This window comes from Primulina eburnea, chromosome 4, assembly GCF_022965805.1.
Source record: "Primulina eburnea isolate SZY01 chromosome 4, ASM2296580v1, whole genome shotgun sequence".
NCBI lineage: Eukaryota > Viridiplantae > Streptophyta > Magnoliopsida > Lamiales > Gesneriaceae > Primulina > Primulina eburnea.
Genome location: NC_133104.1, coordinates 25,481,971 through 25,495,228, shown reverse-complemented (window position 1 = coordinate 25,495,228; position 13,258 = coordinate 25,481,971). Strand labels below are relative to the sequence as shown.

Here is a 13,258-nt window from a genome sequence, read left to right as displayed (position 1 = left end):
AGCAAATTCGGAGAAGAAGATTTTCAAAAGTGATGTGTAATATAATATAATATCTTAGAACACCAATGAAGACTTATGTGTAAAAAAATAATATTTTATTTGTGGTTGTCTCCCCAAATTTGGCTATAAATAGGGGTGCATTGTAATGAATTGAGATATCCCTCATTCTATGAACAAACCTTTGAGTTCATAATATTTTTCTCTATATTTTTCCTTTATTTCTTCATTTAAATATAATTAGCATGATCATTTCATATTCAAAGTTTTACACTTTGAATAATGAATAGCTAACTTCCTAAAGTTGAGATGAAAAGGTGAAACTCTTGGCATGATAATAAGGTTACTAAAAGGTAAGAATCTATGTTTCATATTATTTAATCATTATTTATTGTTTATGTTATATTTATTTCTTTAAGCATTTTTAAACCCTACTTATAAGTGGGAGTTTTGATTTATTTTTGCTATATGTTAAACTAAATTCTTGGAACCATTTAAATGTTAGTTTGGTATTACCAACCATTTAAAGTGGATGCCTTGATTTATTATATATGAATACATTATAATATTAAATTCTTGGAACCATTTAAATGTTTGTTTGGTTTTACCATCCATTTAAAGTGGTAACCTTGATTTACTATATATAAATATATCATAATATTAATTTCTTGGTACCATTTAAATGTTAGTTTGGTTTTGCTAACAATTTAAAGTGAGAACCTTGATTTAGTGTTTACAAATATATATAGCACAATAAATACTTGATCATATTTATAAGTTTTGGTATATATTATATACTTATAAGATAATAATATATAACATAATATAAATATGATTATTTAATATATTGGAACCATTTTATTAAGTGGATTTCAATATTGTTCGTTAATGTTAACTTTATTAAAATACCAAGAGTGGATCCTTTAATCTCAACTACTTAAATTAAAATTTGAACAATTAAAATTTACTCATTAAAGATTCAAACAATTAAAATTAAAAAGAAACAAAAACAAAAACAAAACAAAAAGACATTGTAGTGGACTTGTAATTACCTTAGCTTCCATGTGGATACGATATCGGACTCACCGAATTATACTACTTGTGGACAACCTGCTCTTGGGAGTGCAACAATCAAAGTCGCAACATGTGGAATCTCGTGGATCCACCTGAGGGAATTGTTCCCATAGGGTGTAAATGGATTTACAAGAGGAAACTTGGGGCGGATGGGAAGGTATTGACCTTCAAGGCGCGAATGGTGGCAAAAGGATATACTCAAAGACAAGAGTTGACTTTGAGGAAACCTTTTCTCTAGTTGCAATGTTCAAGTCCATAAGGATTTTGCTATCCATAGCTGCATGGTATGACTATGATATATGGCAGATGGATGTTAAGACAGCCTTTCTGAATGGGGATATTAAGGAAGAGATTTACAAGTCTCAACCCGAAAGGTTTACATCTATCGGAAGTGAGCATATGGTATGCAAACTTCAAAGATCTCTTTATGGTCTAAAGCAGGCATCTAGGAGTTGGAAAGATAGCGGCGATGACAAGCATTCCTTATGCATCTACAATTGGTAGCATCATATATGGGATGATATCTACACGTCCTGACGTGGCTTTCGCAGTAAGTGTAGTGAGTAGATATCAATCGAACCCTGGTCTTCCACACTGGAAAGCTGTGAAAGACATGCTCAATTAGTTGAGAAGGACCAATAAATTGTTCTTGGTCTATGGGGTGGAGAACTGAGATTTGAAGGCTATATCGACGCTAGCTTCCAAAGCGATATCGATGACTCGAAGTCAACCTCTGGGTTTGTATTCATGCTCAATGGTGCTGTTGTCTCTTGGAAGAGTTCCAAGCAAGACAATACTGCGGATTCCAGCACAGAGGCCGAATACATTGTTGCATCAGATGCAGCAAGGGAGGCTGTTTGGATAAGGAATTTTGTCTAAAAGTTGGACGTCATTCCTAATGAAGTTGCTCCTCTCCCAGTGTTGTGTGACAACACGGGAGCTTTAGCTCAAGCAAAGGAGCCAAGGTCTCATCAGAAGTCCAAACATGTATTGAGAAAGTACCACATCCTAGGAGAGATTGTGGAAAGAGGAAGAAGTGTCTTTTGACATAGTCAGCTCCGCAGATAATGTTGCCGATCCACGAGCTAAGCCTTTACCTGGACCATTATTCAAGATGCATTGCGAATCAATGGGTTTGAAGCATATGGGTAGTTTGCTCTAGTGCAAGTGGGAGATTGTTAGAGTAAGTACACGTCGAGCCAAGTGTTGGCCGAGTGTTCACAATGAAACTCTATGTATAAACGATCTTTATTTTAATAATATTTGAATTTATTGTTTTGGCACTTCTTTATCTGTATACCCATGCTAGTTGTATAGATAAAGCCCTTGAATATACAAATAGTAGAAAGAATATGAGATGCTCATATGATGAGTATCATGAAACTCATATTTGTAATACTGTATATTCTAAACAGTTCCTAGTCGATTCAGCCGCCGTTAAGAAGGATATAGGCCGCTCGAGTTCGAGACTAGTATCTGCGATGTGAGTACCATGTTTCATTGGTAGGGGACATTGTGATGTCTGAGCATGCAGATAGGTGCTCCTGGTAGAGTGCACTGAACAACCCTCTGTAAAGGACTTTCCAAGTGGTTCTCACTTATCGAGTGGAAACGTCCTGTTTATGGTTGTACACCATTAGTCCTTATGACCCGGGACAACATTGAGACTCTATGTGCTAGAATTACACTTTGACTTGTTTACCGACTCTCATGGGGTCATAAGGTGGCAAGGTTGGGTGTTCTGTCGAAACATATAGGAGTCGATGCATTGTAGTCGGGGATTCACCGCCTACCTTCGGGTATGGATATCATATGTGTTCTCATGTATGTGTAGGTTGAAATCTCTGATCAGAGTATGGTGGTAATTATGAAAGGGGTTTCATAGATTACACCATCGATACAACTACGACATGACACATAGTATCGATTCATTGACAACTCTCGATAAACCAATGGTTGTCGAATCGGTCGGGATATATGAGTTGAAGGGAACGTACTATACGCTAACCATAATTGAATGGTTCTTGCAGGCACTATCATTTGATACCTAGGGAATCATGTAAGCGATGCTGCTAGGCGTTTAACATGATTGGTTGGGTACTATCAGACTTGAGTTCTGACATTCTTATTATCAAGGAGTTGATAAATAAGAATGGAGCAATTGGGGTATGCTCATATAAGGACATGTTTAGTCCGAATCACATGGAGATGTGAACCCACGGCTAGTTGTATCAGTGAACCATTGAGGGCCATACAAGTACTAGCTTTCTAGATCCCGTTGAGAAGTAAAATAGTTCAATGTGTTGAACGGCTTATAAATGAGTTTATAAGCGTAAAGAAAAATAGAAGTATGACGTCTATTAGAGAAATATAAATTTTAATTTATGGAAGTGTTCCTAAATTAAAAGTTGGCCAAGTGAATAATGTATTTGAAGATTGTGATTTTCATAAACATTATTATGGACTAAATTAAATTAATTCAAGTGTTGAATTAATTAAACACTAGTGGACCTAGTAGAGTCCAAATAATTAAAATTAATTCAAGTGTTGAATTAATTAAATCATATTGTGTCTTGTAGAGCTCAATTTAAATAAATTATTTAACTAGTGGACTTGAGTAAATTCAAGTAATGTTTAATTAATCTCAAAAAAGTTTGAGATAATTAAATTAAGTCCATGGATTTTTTAATTTGTTAAAAACCATATAATATATGCATGCATGGGAGGTGAAGGGTTGGAGACTACTTTTTGGGTTATCAAGACATGGCATGCAAAAAGGTGTTTTTGCTTTTAACTTTTTGCAAGTCCAAGACAAGTCTCCCTTCCCCCATTCCACAAGCACCTTGGCCGAAATTCGGAGAGCATTTTTCTCTCAGAAAATTTTCTCTCATTTTTGTCTTCTTCAATAGTTGAAAACACTCTCTCTTCTCTTTGAAAAAAACCTTACATTTTCTAGTGCAAGTGTGAGGTGGATCTAAAAAGTTGGTGGTGGGCCTAATTCTTGAAGGAAATGAGGAAAGCTTGTAGATTTTTCTCGCCATACAAGAGCTAAAGTTTTTACACTTTAGTTGGTGCCATCATCAACCTCAAGAGGTTGATAGGTAACGATTTTCTCAACACCCTATGTATGAAAGTTGAGATTTTTGTATTTGCTACACACACATTCATGGTGGCCGAAAATATTCCATGAAAAATCAAAATTTTTAACTTCCGTTGCGCTTCCGGTCACCGTAACCGATCCCCTTTCACATGTCCCACCTGTGACAATGTACAATGTGCCCGTGACGATTCCATCACGATCAAGCAACCCTATCACGAGATAAATCGTCTACGCTAGGCGTATCCACCTAGGACTCAATACATAAATCAATTAATTAAAGATATCAATTTCATTCAATTGCAAATATCAAGGCAATAAGGTAAAGTATGTGATTTTGGGAAACTCAAGTCAAATCAACTCGAGTTGTGCATTCCTGCATCAACATCAATTTATACCTTTCTCTTCTCGGTCTGACGAAGTCGAAGTCTCGATGTCAAATCCGTCCATATTCAATATGAAATGACAATATCGAGTCGACTGTGTCAATATACAGCTCAATTCAAAGTCTGTTCTGACCAATACGCAAATTAAAACATAATCTGATCAATGTCAACGATGCAATCTCAATCAATATTGAATCTGATCAATATCAATCTACTGATGTTTCGACGGCATACAATATAATCTCAATAGCCCCGAAAATTTCACATCACAGATATAATAACACGGCTCATAATCAATATTATTACAAATCATAATCTTCAATAGTAACGGATTATGCTCCCAAATCTGTACAATCTCGCAATACCGGCAATACAATATTAGTATGTACGAATCCCAATTCTGAATAATATCAATATACCCAGCAATACAGTATCAATCAAATATCAATCCCAACATCTCATGATCGATAACAACATAATTATGATATCAATTTGGTCTATTCACAATCAAATCAATTCTGAAAATTCAAAACAATTATATAAACAGTCTGTTCTTCAATCCGGTTTCGATTATACAATGTCTGATATTGCAAGAACAACATATATGGATCATATCTGATTCTGGCAGTATCATTATTTAAAATCATATCAAAACATAATAAAACTTACGTCCAGTTGAAGCCCTCGTCGATAGAAACTCAGTACTGAAGTCGGATTGAAAATCGGATGGGCTAGTCTTTCACAAATCGAAATTCTTAACGTAAAACTAATTCTCCATAGTTTTTCCTTCTATTCTTCCCTTTTCCTTTTATGAATAATTGTAATAGCATATGTATATATATATATCATGCATGCCTAAGCCAAGTGGCTTATTTTTTAAATTGCACGTCTCGCGCTCGAGCGGACATAAAGTTCCGCCCGGGAGCGGAACTTTCGGCCCTCGCAAACTAAACAATCGCACTCGGGTGGACATAAAGTTCCACCCGGGCGCAAAACCTTCGGCCCTCTTCATTTAAACAGGGGCGCTCGGGCGGACAAACACTTCCGCCCGGGCGCGCAACATTCGGCCCCTATCTTGTGCTTTTCTTATGTTATGCCCAAATCTGATCTCGGAATGGCCCGGCTATAATCATATCAATTCATAATCAATAAATCATCTCTGATTACAATAATCAAATTCTCGGGCATTACAGTAGCGCTGCTGAAGCGTAGATTTTTGGGATATTAAAACTAAGTCTAAACTTTGGGTTATTAAAGATAAGCAAATTTCGAGGACAAAATTCAATTTAAGGGGGGGAAGGGGGGAGATTGTAACGCCCCGAAAATTTAAAAGTCCACGGGAACAATATTTATGCAATTATTAAACTCTTTTGTATTTTAATTAAATGTTTTAATTGTATTAATTAATTATGTGTGCATATTGATATGTTTAAATTATATTTTTCTACATGGTTGCATTAAAATGTAATTTTTTATAGGTTATTCGAGTTGCGATCGAGGAACGGAGACCGAGGGCTCAAAAAACGTAAAATTTTTTTATGAAATAATTGTTTTTAATTGTTTAAAACAAGGTTGATGGTTTTCATATTTTTGAAAATAGGGGTTTTGAGGTGATTTTATACGCCGGAACGTAAATTTTATCGGGGTTGGTTTTTCAACTAAAATGCGAGCTTTTTGGCAACCGGGCTAATAAACTCACAAATTTATTTATATAAAAATCTTGTTAATATTTTATTAAATTCTAATTAAGGCTAATGAGCTTAATTTAGTGGCTTAATAGGCCTAAGCCTAGTTAGAAAATTAATTAGCTATTTAAAATTATTAATCACCCAAAACCCTACCATTGTACACTCCTCCCACTCATTAAAATATTCAGAAACTCTCCCCACCCTAGACACGGCACACACGAAATTTGGAAGGAGAAATCAAGTAAGGTTTGGAATAAAAGCATCCTAAGGTCTCTTACGTCAAAGTTCCTCGCATCGTCCACGTTTAGCCGTGAGTTTAAAACGCAAAGGCACGCCATATTTCTTCCTTTTCTCATCTTTCACACCATAGTAATTATTTAAAATTGTTTTGCATGAAAAAATGACACACAAGATGGAATTTTCGTAACTACATGCATAGGTGTCCTAAACTTGTGTTTTTGCTTCCCAAAATCATTTTTTTATATTGTATAAGGGGCTGCCATGATTAGGACTTGGTTAAGGATGATTTTCATGAAATTTAGAGTCCTAGACACAGACACAAAACGATGCAAGCATGGGTAGAATAAATTTGTAATTGTTGGAATTTAACAGAACAAGAACCGTGAGAGTTTGTGTGTCTTCATGGGTGCGGCAACTGTTGCATGGGTTGATGGGGCTCGACCAGGGCTCATCCAGGGTTAGGTGTTGTCTCAGTCTAGGGCTAGGTTGGGTCCAAGGGTGGCTAGGGCTCGCACTAGGTGGGCTGGAAGTGTGAAAACCAGGGATTTTACGATCGGAAGAAAATCAAGTAAGTAATACGAACTTGAAGTTTCACTCAAACTAAGCTCGCAAATTTTCGTTCCAACTAGATAACCAAGTAAGTAATACGAACTTGAAGTTTCACTCAAACTAAGCTCACAAATTTTCGTTCATACTAGATAACCTGAATATTCACTTAGATTTTCATTAAATTTAACTCGAGGAAGCAACTTCAAAGCTCAGGGATTAGCTCAACAGGAGGACAAGCTACAAGTAATCGCATCCATCGGAGTAGTGTCACGGGAGGAACAAAACCCCAGCTCAAGGACTCAATCTTTAAGCTCGAAGAAGCTCAACCAGGCTTGTCCTTACAAAACCAAAAAGGGAGCTATAAGTTGAGCCAAGCGTTTGGACAAATTAAATGTGCAAGAAATAACCTTTGAGTTAATCCATAAAGGAGCTAAGGGAGGAGCTAGGAGACCAAGACACAATTATGATGCAAGAGATGGCCTTTGGTGCTTGGTATGCTTTGACCACCATTACTCCATTTCTTGGAGCACAAGGGGTCGGCCATAGGGAGGCATTGGGGCAAGGAATCCTCTATAAATAGTGCTCAAAGGAGTGATAGAAAACCATTTCATAAAGCTTCAAAATTTCGGCCCTCCCCTCACCCAAAACCATTCGGCCGAACTCAAGGAAGAAGAAGTAAGGATTTTTCGTGCAGTCCAGAGTTTCCATCCTGTGTCGAGGTGCTGCCGAAGTGAAGACAGTATTAGTAAAAAATACGTCGAAGTGCTGCAGAAATTTCGAGGGACAAGTTCGTGCCAAAGTCTGCATTTTCGAATTTACCTCCAAATCTGTAAGTGTGCTTTTGATATATATTCGTTTGTATTTTTAAACTTGAATATGTATATCATGACATGCATGTATGTGTGTCTTCATTTTCAAAAATTGTTATATGTTCTGTTTAAAATTTCGATCGATTATGTGTTCTCTTTTATGCTTCGAAATTCGTTGATTCCGCTGTGTCCGTATGAAATTTCTGAAATCTGAAACTCTGAAAAGTTCTGTCTGAATCCTGTTACGCTGTTACGATTCAAATTTGAAATGAGACGAGAATTGTAGTTCTGTTCTGGCCCCCATTGGTGGGTATAAAACCATGTTCTGTTCTGGCCCCCATTGGTGGGTATAAAACCATGTTCTGGCCTCATCCCTTAGAGGACTAACATATGAGTAACAGTGTTATGTCTGTTCTGATATGTTCTGTTCTGTATTGATTTAATCTGTTTCTGAATTGTTCTGAATCATCTGATGAATTCTGTCATTTATTCGATTTGTCTCTGTCCTGATAAGCTAAGAATATTAAGTTTTGAATGTCTTTTAAAAGAACGCTTTAAGAAAATTAAGTTCTGTATGTATCTTTGGAATCGATCGACCCCCACTTGCTGAGTGTTTCCCAAAACACTCACCCCTTACAAATTTCAGATAAATATGAGGAGAAACTGAATGAGGAAGAGCAAGATGCTTTTTGGGGTTGGTGAATCGAAGATCAAGATCAGAACTCAAAATTTGGCTTTCTTTTCGTTTCCGCTATTTGAAAGTCTGATGTATTTCTAATTCTATTGTCAATGTAAAGACAATGTTTAATTTATGAAAAAGACTGGTTTTGGCATTTCGATACGAGGCTTAATTGTTTTCAAGAATTGTTAAACAATGCCAGATGTCACCGACGCTTCGGACTCGGGGCGTGACATTTAAGTGGTATCAGAGCCGCCAGGTTCATAATCCCGCTGGGATTTTGATAGACAAAATTTGGCGATTTTGGCAAAAGCCTAGTGTATCCCAATTTGAGTCCTACTTTCATCCGTTCTTGAAGTCTAACTTACATCTGTTTCCTAAATTCCGAATAGACTTCAAAAATCTATCTCTTCGATCATTCCACAAACTCTTAGTATCAAAAATTTTCCATGACAACTTTTTTTCTAGTGTTTGTGCCTTTCTATCCTTTATTCGATTCTGATGCTTTACTTCCATTTTTATCGTAGGAAATGGCTGCTCCACGTAATAGCGCTCAGGCTGCACTTCGTATGCGTCAGCTTACAATAGATAATCAAGCTAGAGAGATTGCGACATTGAAGGCGAAACTTGCTGGAGAGTGATGCTTTACTTCCATTTATATCCTAGGAAATGGCTGCTCCACGTAATCGCGCTCAGGCTGCACTTCGTATGCGTCAGCTTACCATAGATAATCAAGCTAGAGAGATTGCGACATTGAAGGCGCAACTTGCTAGAGAAAAACTGGAACAACAGAAATTAATGAGATTAGGCATATACTGGAGACCGATGTGCAGCGACTTACTCACCATTTGGACTTGGCTGAGATCCAACTCCTTCAGATACCTACTGACTCAGCTCGCATTGAGCGTCTGGCTTCACTGAACAGAGAGTTACTTGAGAGGGTAGCAACAGAGAGAGGACGTGCTGCAAGGGCTCGTCAGCGTCATGAACAGTTGAACAACAAACAAGAACGGTACATCTCTAAGCTCCACGGCACCATGGAGAGACTTCAAGAGCATAACAACTACCTACATTTTGTGATAGAGAACATGGAGGAAGAGGAAGTAGCACCAATGGAGGTGGCCGGAGACGACATCGCCAGTGACAGCGACGACGGATAGATGTTCGATTAGATTAGCATTATAATAAAGTATCTTGATTGTAGTAAACTTGTGACTGAGAAAATACTATGTGTACCAAATTATTTTGAAACTTTACATTATCTTTCTACTATTGCATATTTAAAAATTGATGAGTATCTTATTTATAAAAAAATGTGTTTATCTTATAGGAAAACAACATTAACTTTCAAAGCAATATAAATGAACTTCAGAAACAACTTCAGGAAAAAGGAGTCAGAAATTAAAACACTGAAAGAAAGAATGATAAACTTGAGAGAGAGAACTACCAGTTGGACGGGAATAATGTGTGTATGATGGAAGATCTTCGTGAGGCCAGAGTGGAAGAGAAGAAACTACGCAAAGATGTTAGACGTTACGCTGCTTATCATCAAGAGTCAGAGCGCCATCACGAGATCACCAAGCAAGAGTTGAAGAAAGCGCAAGATCGGATTTTTACGCTCAAAATCTGCGATAATAGTCTCCTCAAAACGTAGCGTCGTCTTGAAGAACGAATTGAGGAGCAAGAAATCGATGAAAATTAAGCCAATCAACAATACAACACCTTCAAGATCAAGTAAACAACCTTGATCACCACAACACACAACTGCAGAATTACATCGAGCATCTACAAAATGAAATGGTCAATATGGAAGAACTCTTGGAACAACTAGAAGAAGACCATGTGGAAGGGGAAATTAACGAAGCAGTAGGGGACGGATAAGTTATAGACGAGTAGAGAAAAGACTCTAGATTAGGCATTGATTGTATTCAGAATTATTTAATCAGCTGTTTTGAAACTTTTGATTGTATGAATTTCAAAATTTAATGAAAATATTTTGATTTTACATTATGGTGAATAAATTAATAAAATATATGTTTATAGGAAATGGCAGGCAGACCATCCCGAAAAAATCTTAACCCTCGTGGCGCCAACCAAGATGAAAACCCACCACCACCACCCCCAATAGTAAATCTCAGCAAAGAAGATATGATGGCAATAGCTACTATCGTAGCAACAACAATGCAAGGATTCGTAAACCCATTAGCTAACGCTATTCAACCACCTCAAGAACCACAACCGCGTGGGATTAAATACCATTATGAATCCCTCAGAAGAAATCGATTTCCAACTTTCGACGGGAACCCAGATCCGGAAGTAAGTCATAATTGGCTCAAAAATGTCAAATCGGAATTACAACTACTTGAAGTACCTGAAGAATTGAGAGTAGAAGTTGTAATACAATTTCTTGAAGACAGAGCACAAAAATGGTGGGAAACTGTGTCACCATCTCTAGCCGAAGTGGAAGATATCACTTGGCAGATTTTAAGAGAGAGTTTTTGAGGCAATACTATCCAGCCGAGTTTCGTCTGCAGAAGCTGAATGAATTTTAAAGTTTCAGGCAGACACCGGACATGACCGTGATGGAATATATTTCAAAGTTTAATGACTTGGGAACCTATGCCCCAACGATCATGTTAGATGAAACGTTAAAAATGCATCAATTCAAGAAGGGACTCAACAGTCGAATTCAGTCAGCATTGGCAGTATTCAAGCCAAACAGCTTTGCGGATTTGATGGGCGCTGCAATGAGCGCAAAAACTGATGTCAAGCGACGCGAGGAAGAAAACAAGAACAAAAGACCGATGAGCAGTCAATCTATTTAGTATGGCCCTAATTTTATGAAACCAAATTATTCAGGTGGGTCTTTCAAAGGAAATTCTGGCAGTGCTGGCAACACCGATGGAAAGTGGTGCGATACATGTCGACGGAAGCATGTTGGAGAATGTTATCAGAAGACATGCACTTGTTTTAAGTGCGGAAAAGTGGGTCATAGAATTAAAGATTTTCCGGACAACAAGGAAAAAGGTGTGGGACCCAGCAAGCAACATAAAAACAAGACTAATGCTCGGGTTTATGCAATAACCCAAGAGGAAGCTGATAATACCAACGAAGTGGTAGCAGGTACCATCTTACTCAATAAAATGCCTGCATATACTTTGTTTGATTTTGGTGCTACACATTCATTTGTGTCTAGAAGATTTGCTAAGAAGCTTAAACTTGAACATGATATTCTTAATGAACCGTTAAGAGTAGCAACACCTGCCAGCAAAGCAATTGAAACCCACAAGGTTTATCGAAACTGTAAAATTTGTATCAGCAATCAAACTTTTGAAGTGGAATTAATTCAACTCAATATGGTTTAGTTTGACATCATCCTTGTAATGGACTGGTTAGCTAAAAACCATGCCATAGTGGACTGTCAAAAGAAAGATATTAGACTTCAGACTTCGACTGTGGAGGAAGTCATATATCACGGGAAACCCAAAGAACGAAAATCTCTACTATCTGCCTCACAAGCCTGGAAAGCCATGAAAGGAGGTGAAGATATTTATCTGGCAGTAATCAATGAATTCAAAAAGGAAGAATTCCCGAAGTTCGAAGATATTCCAATTGTTCAAGAATTTCCAGATGTTTTTCCCGAGGAATTAACGGGTGATATACATGATAGTAGAATTTGAAATCAATTTGGTCCCTGGTGCTGCACCAATCTCAAAGGCACCATACCGAATGGCTCCAGCTGAATTAAAGGAATTAAAGGAACAACTTCAGGAATTACTGGATAAGAAGCAGGTTCGTCCTAGTGCATCCCTGTGGTGAGCACCAGTGCTCTTCGTAAAGAAAAAGGACGGGAGCATGAGACTATGTATTGACTACCGGGAATTGAACAAGATCACCATAAAGAATACGTACCCACTCCCAAGAATAGATGATCTTTTCGATCAGTTAAAGGGAGCCAAGGTCTTCTCAAAAGTAAATCTGAGATCTGGTTACCATCAGTTGAAGGTCAAAGCGGAAGACATCCCTAAACCTACTTTTAGGACAAGATATGGACATTACGAATTCACGGTAATGCCTTTTGGCCTAACAAATGCTCCTGCAGCATTCATGGACCTGATGAATCGGGTATTCAAACCATATCTCGACAAGTTTGTGGTTGTCTTAATAGAAGAACACAAAGAGCATCTGCGTCTCACTTTGCAGACACTTCGAGAAAAAGAACTATACGCAAAATTCAAGAAATGTGAATTCTGGTTAAAAAGTGTGGCGTTCTTAAGACATATAATTTCTGAATTAGGAGTGTCAGTAGACCCTAAGAAGGTAGAGGCAATCAAGGATTGGCCATAACCAAAGACAGTGACTGAATTCAGGAGTTTTCTGGGCTTAGCTGGCTACTACAGAAAATTTGTGGAAGGATTTTCTTCGATAGCCATTCCACTCACCAAACTTACTCAGAAAAATTCGAAATTCATTTGGAATGAAGAATCTGAAAGAAGTTTTGAAACTCTGAAGACAAAACTCGTATCCACACCAGTAGTAGTTCTTCCCGAGGATGGTAAGAAGTTCACTGTATACAGTGACGCTTCAAAGGAAGGATTAGGGTGTGTGCTTATGCAGGAAGGTCAGGTATTCGCTTATGCCTCACGGTAACTAAAACCATATGAGAATAATTATCCCACTCATACTTAGAGTTGGCCGCAGTAGTATTTGCGCTTAAAATCTGGAGACACTATCTTTAT

At 37.5% G+C, this 13,258-nt stretch overlaps 1 protein-coding gene across 1 annotated transcript; it reads left to right on the top strand.

Moving 5' to 3' along the window:
- Positions 1-11,092: 11,092 nt before the first annotated feature.
- LOC140830145 (uncharacterized) lies at positions 11,093-12,199 on the top strand. The gene is made up of 3 exons (XM_073193430.1): positions 11,093-11,330; positions 11,379-11,822; positions 11,916-12,199. Exons 1-3 carry the CDS (start codon positions 11,093-11,095, stop codon positions 12,197-12,199), a joined length of 966 nt encoding a protein of 321 aa, XP_073049531.1.
- Positions 12,200-13,258: the final 1,059 nt, after the last annotated feature.

Coding starts and splice junctions, on each gene's coding strand:
- LOC140830145 (XM_073193430.1), top strand. CDS start 11,093: ATGACCGTGATGGAATATATTTCAAAGTTTAATGACTTGGGAACCTAT. Junction 11,331..11,378: donor GAACAAAAGACCGATGAGCA/GTCAATCTATTT, acceptor CAAATTATTCAG/GTGGGTCTTTCAAAGGAAAT. Junction 11,823..11,915: donor CCACAAGGTTTATCGAAACT/GTAAAATTTGTA, acceptor TGGACTGGTTAG/CTAAAAACCATGCCATAGTG.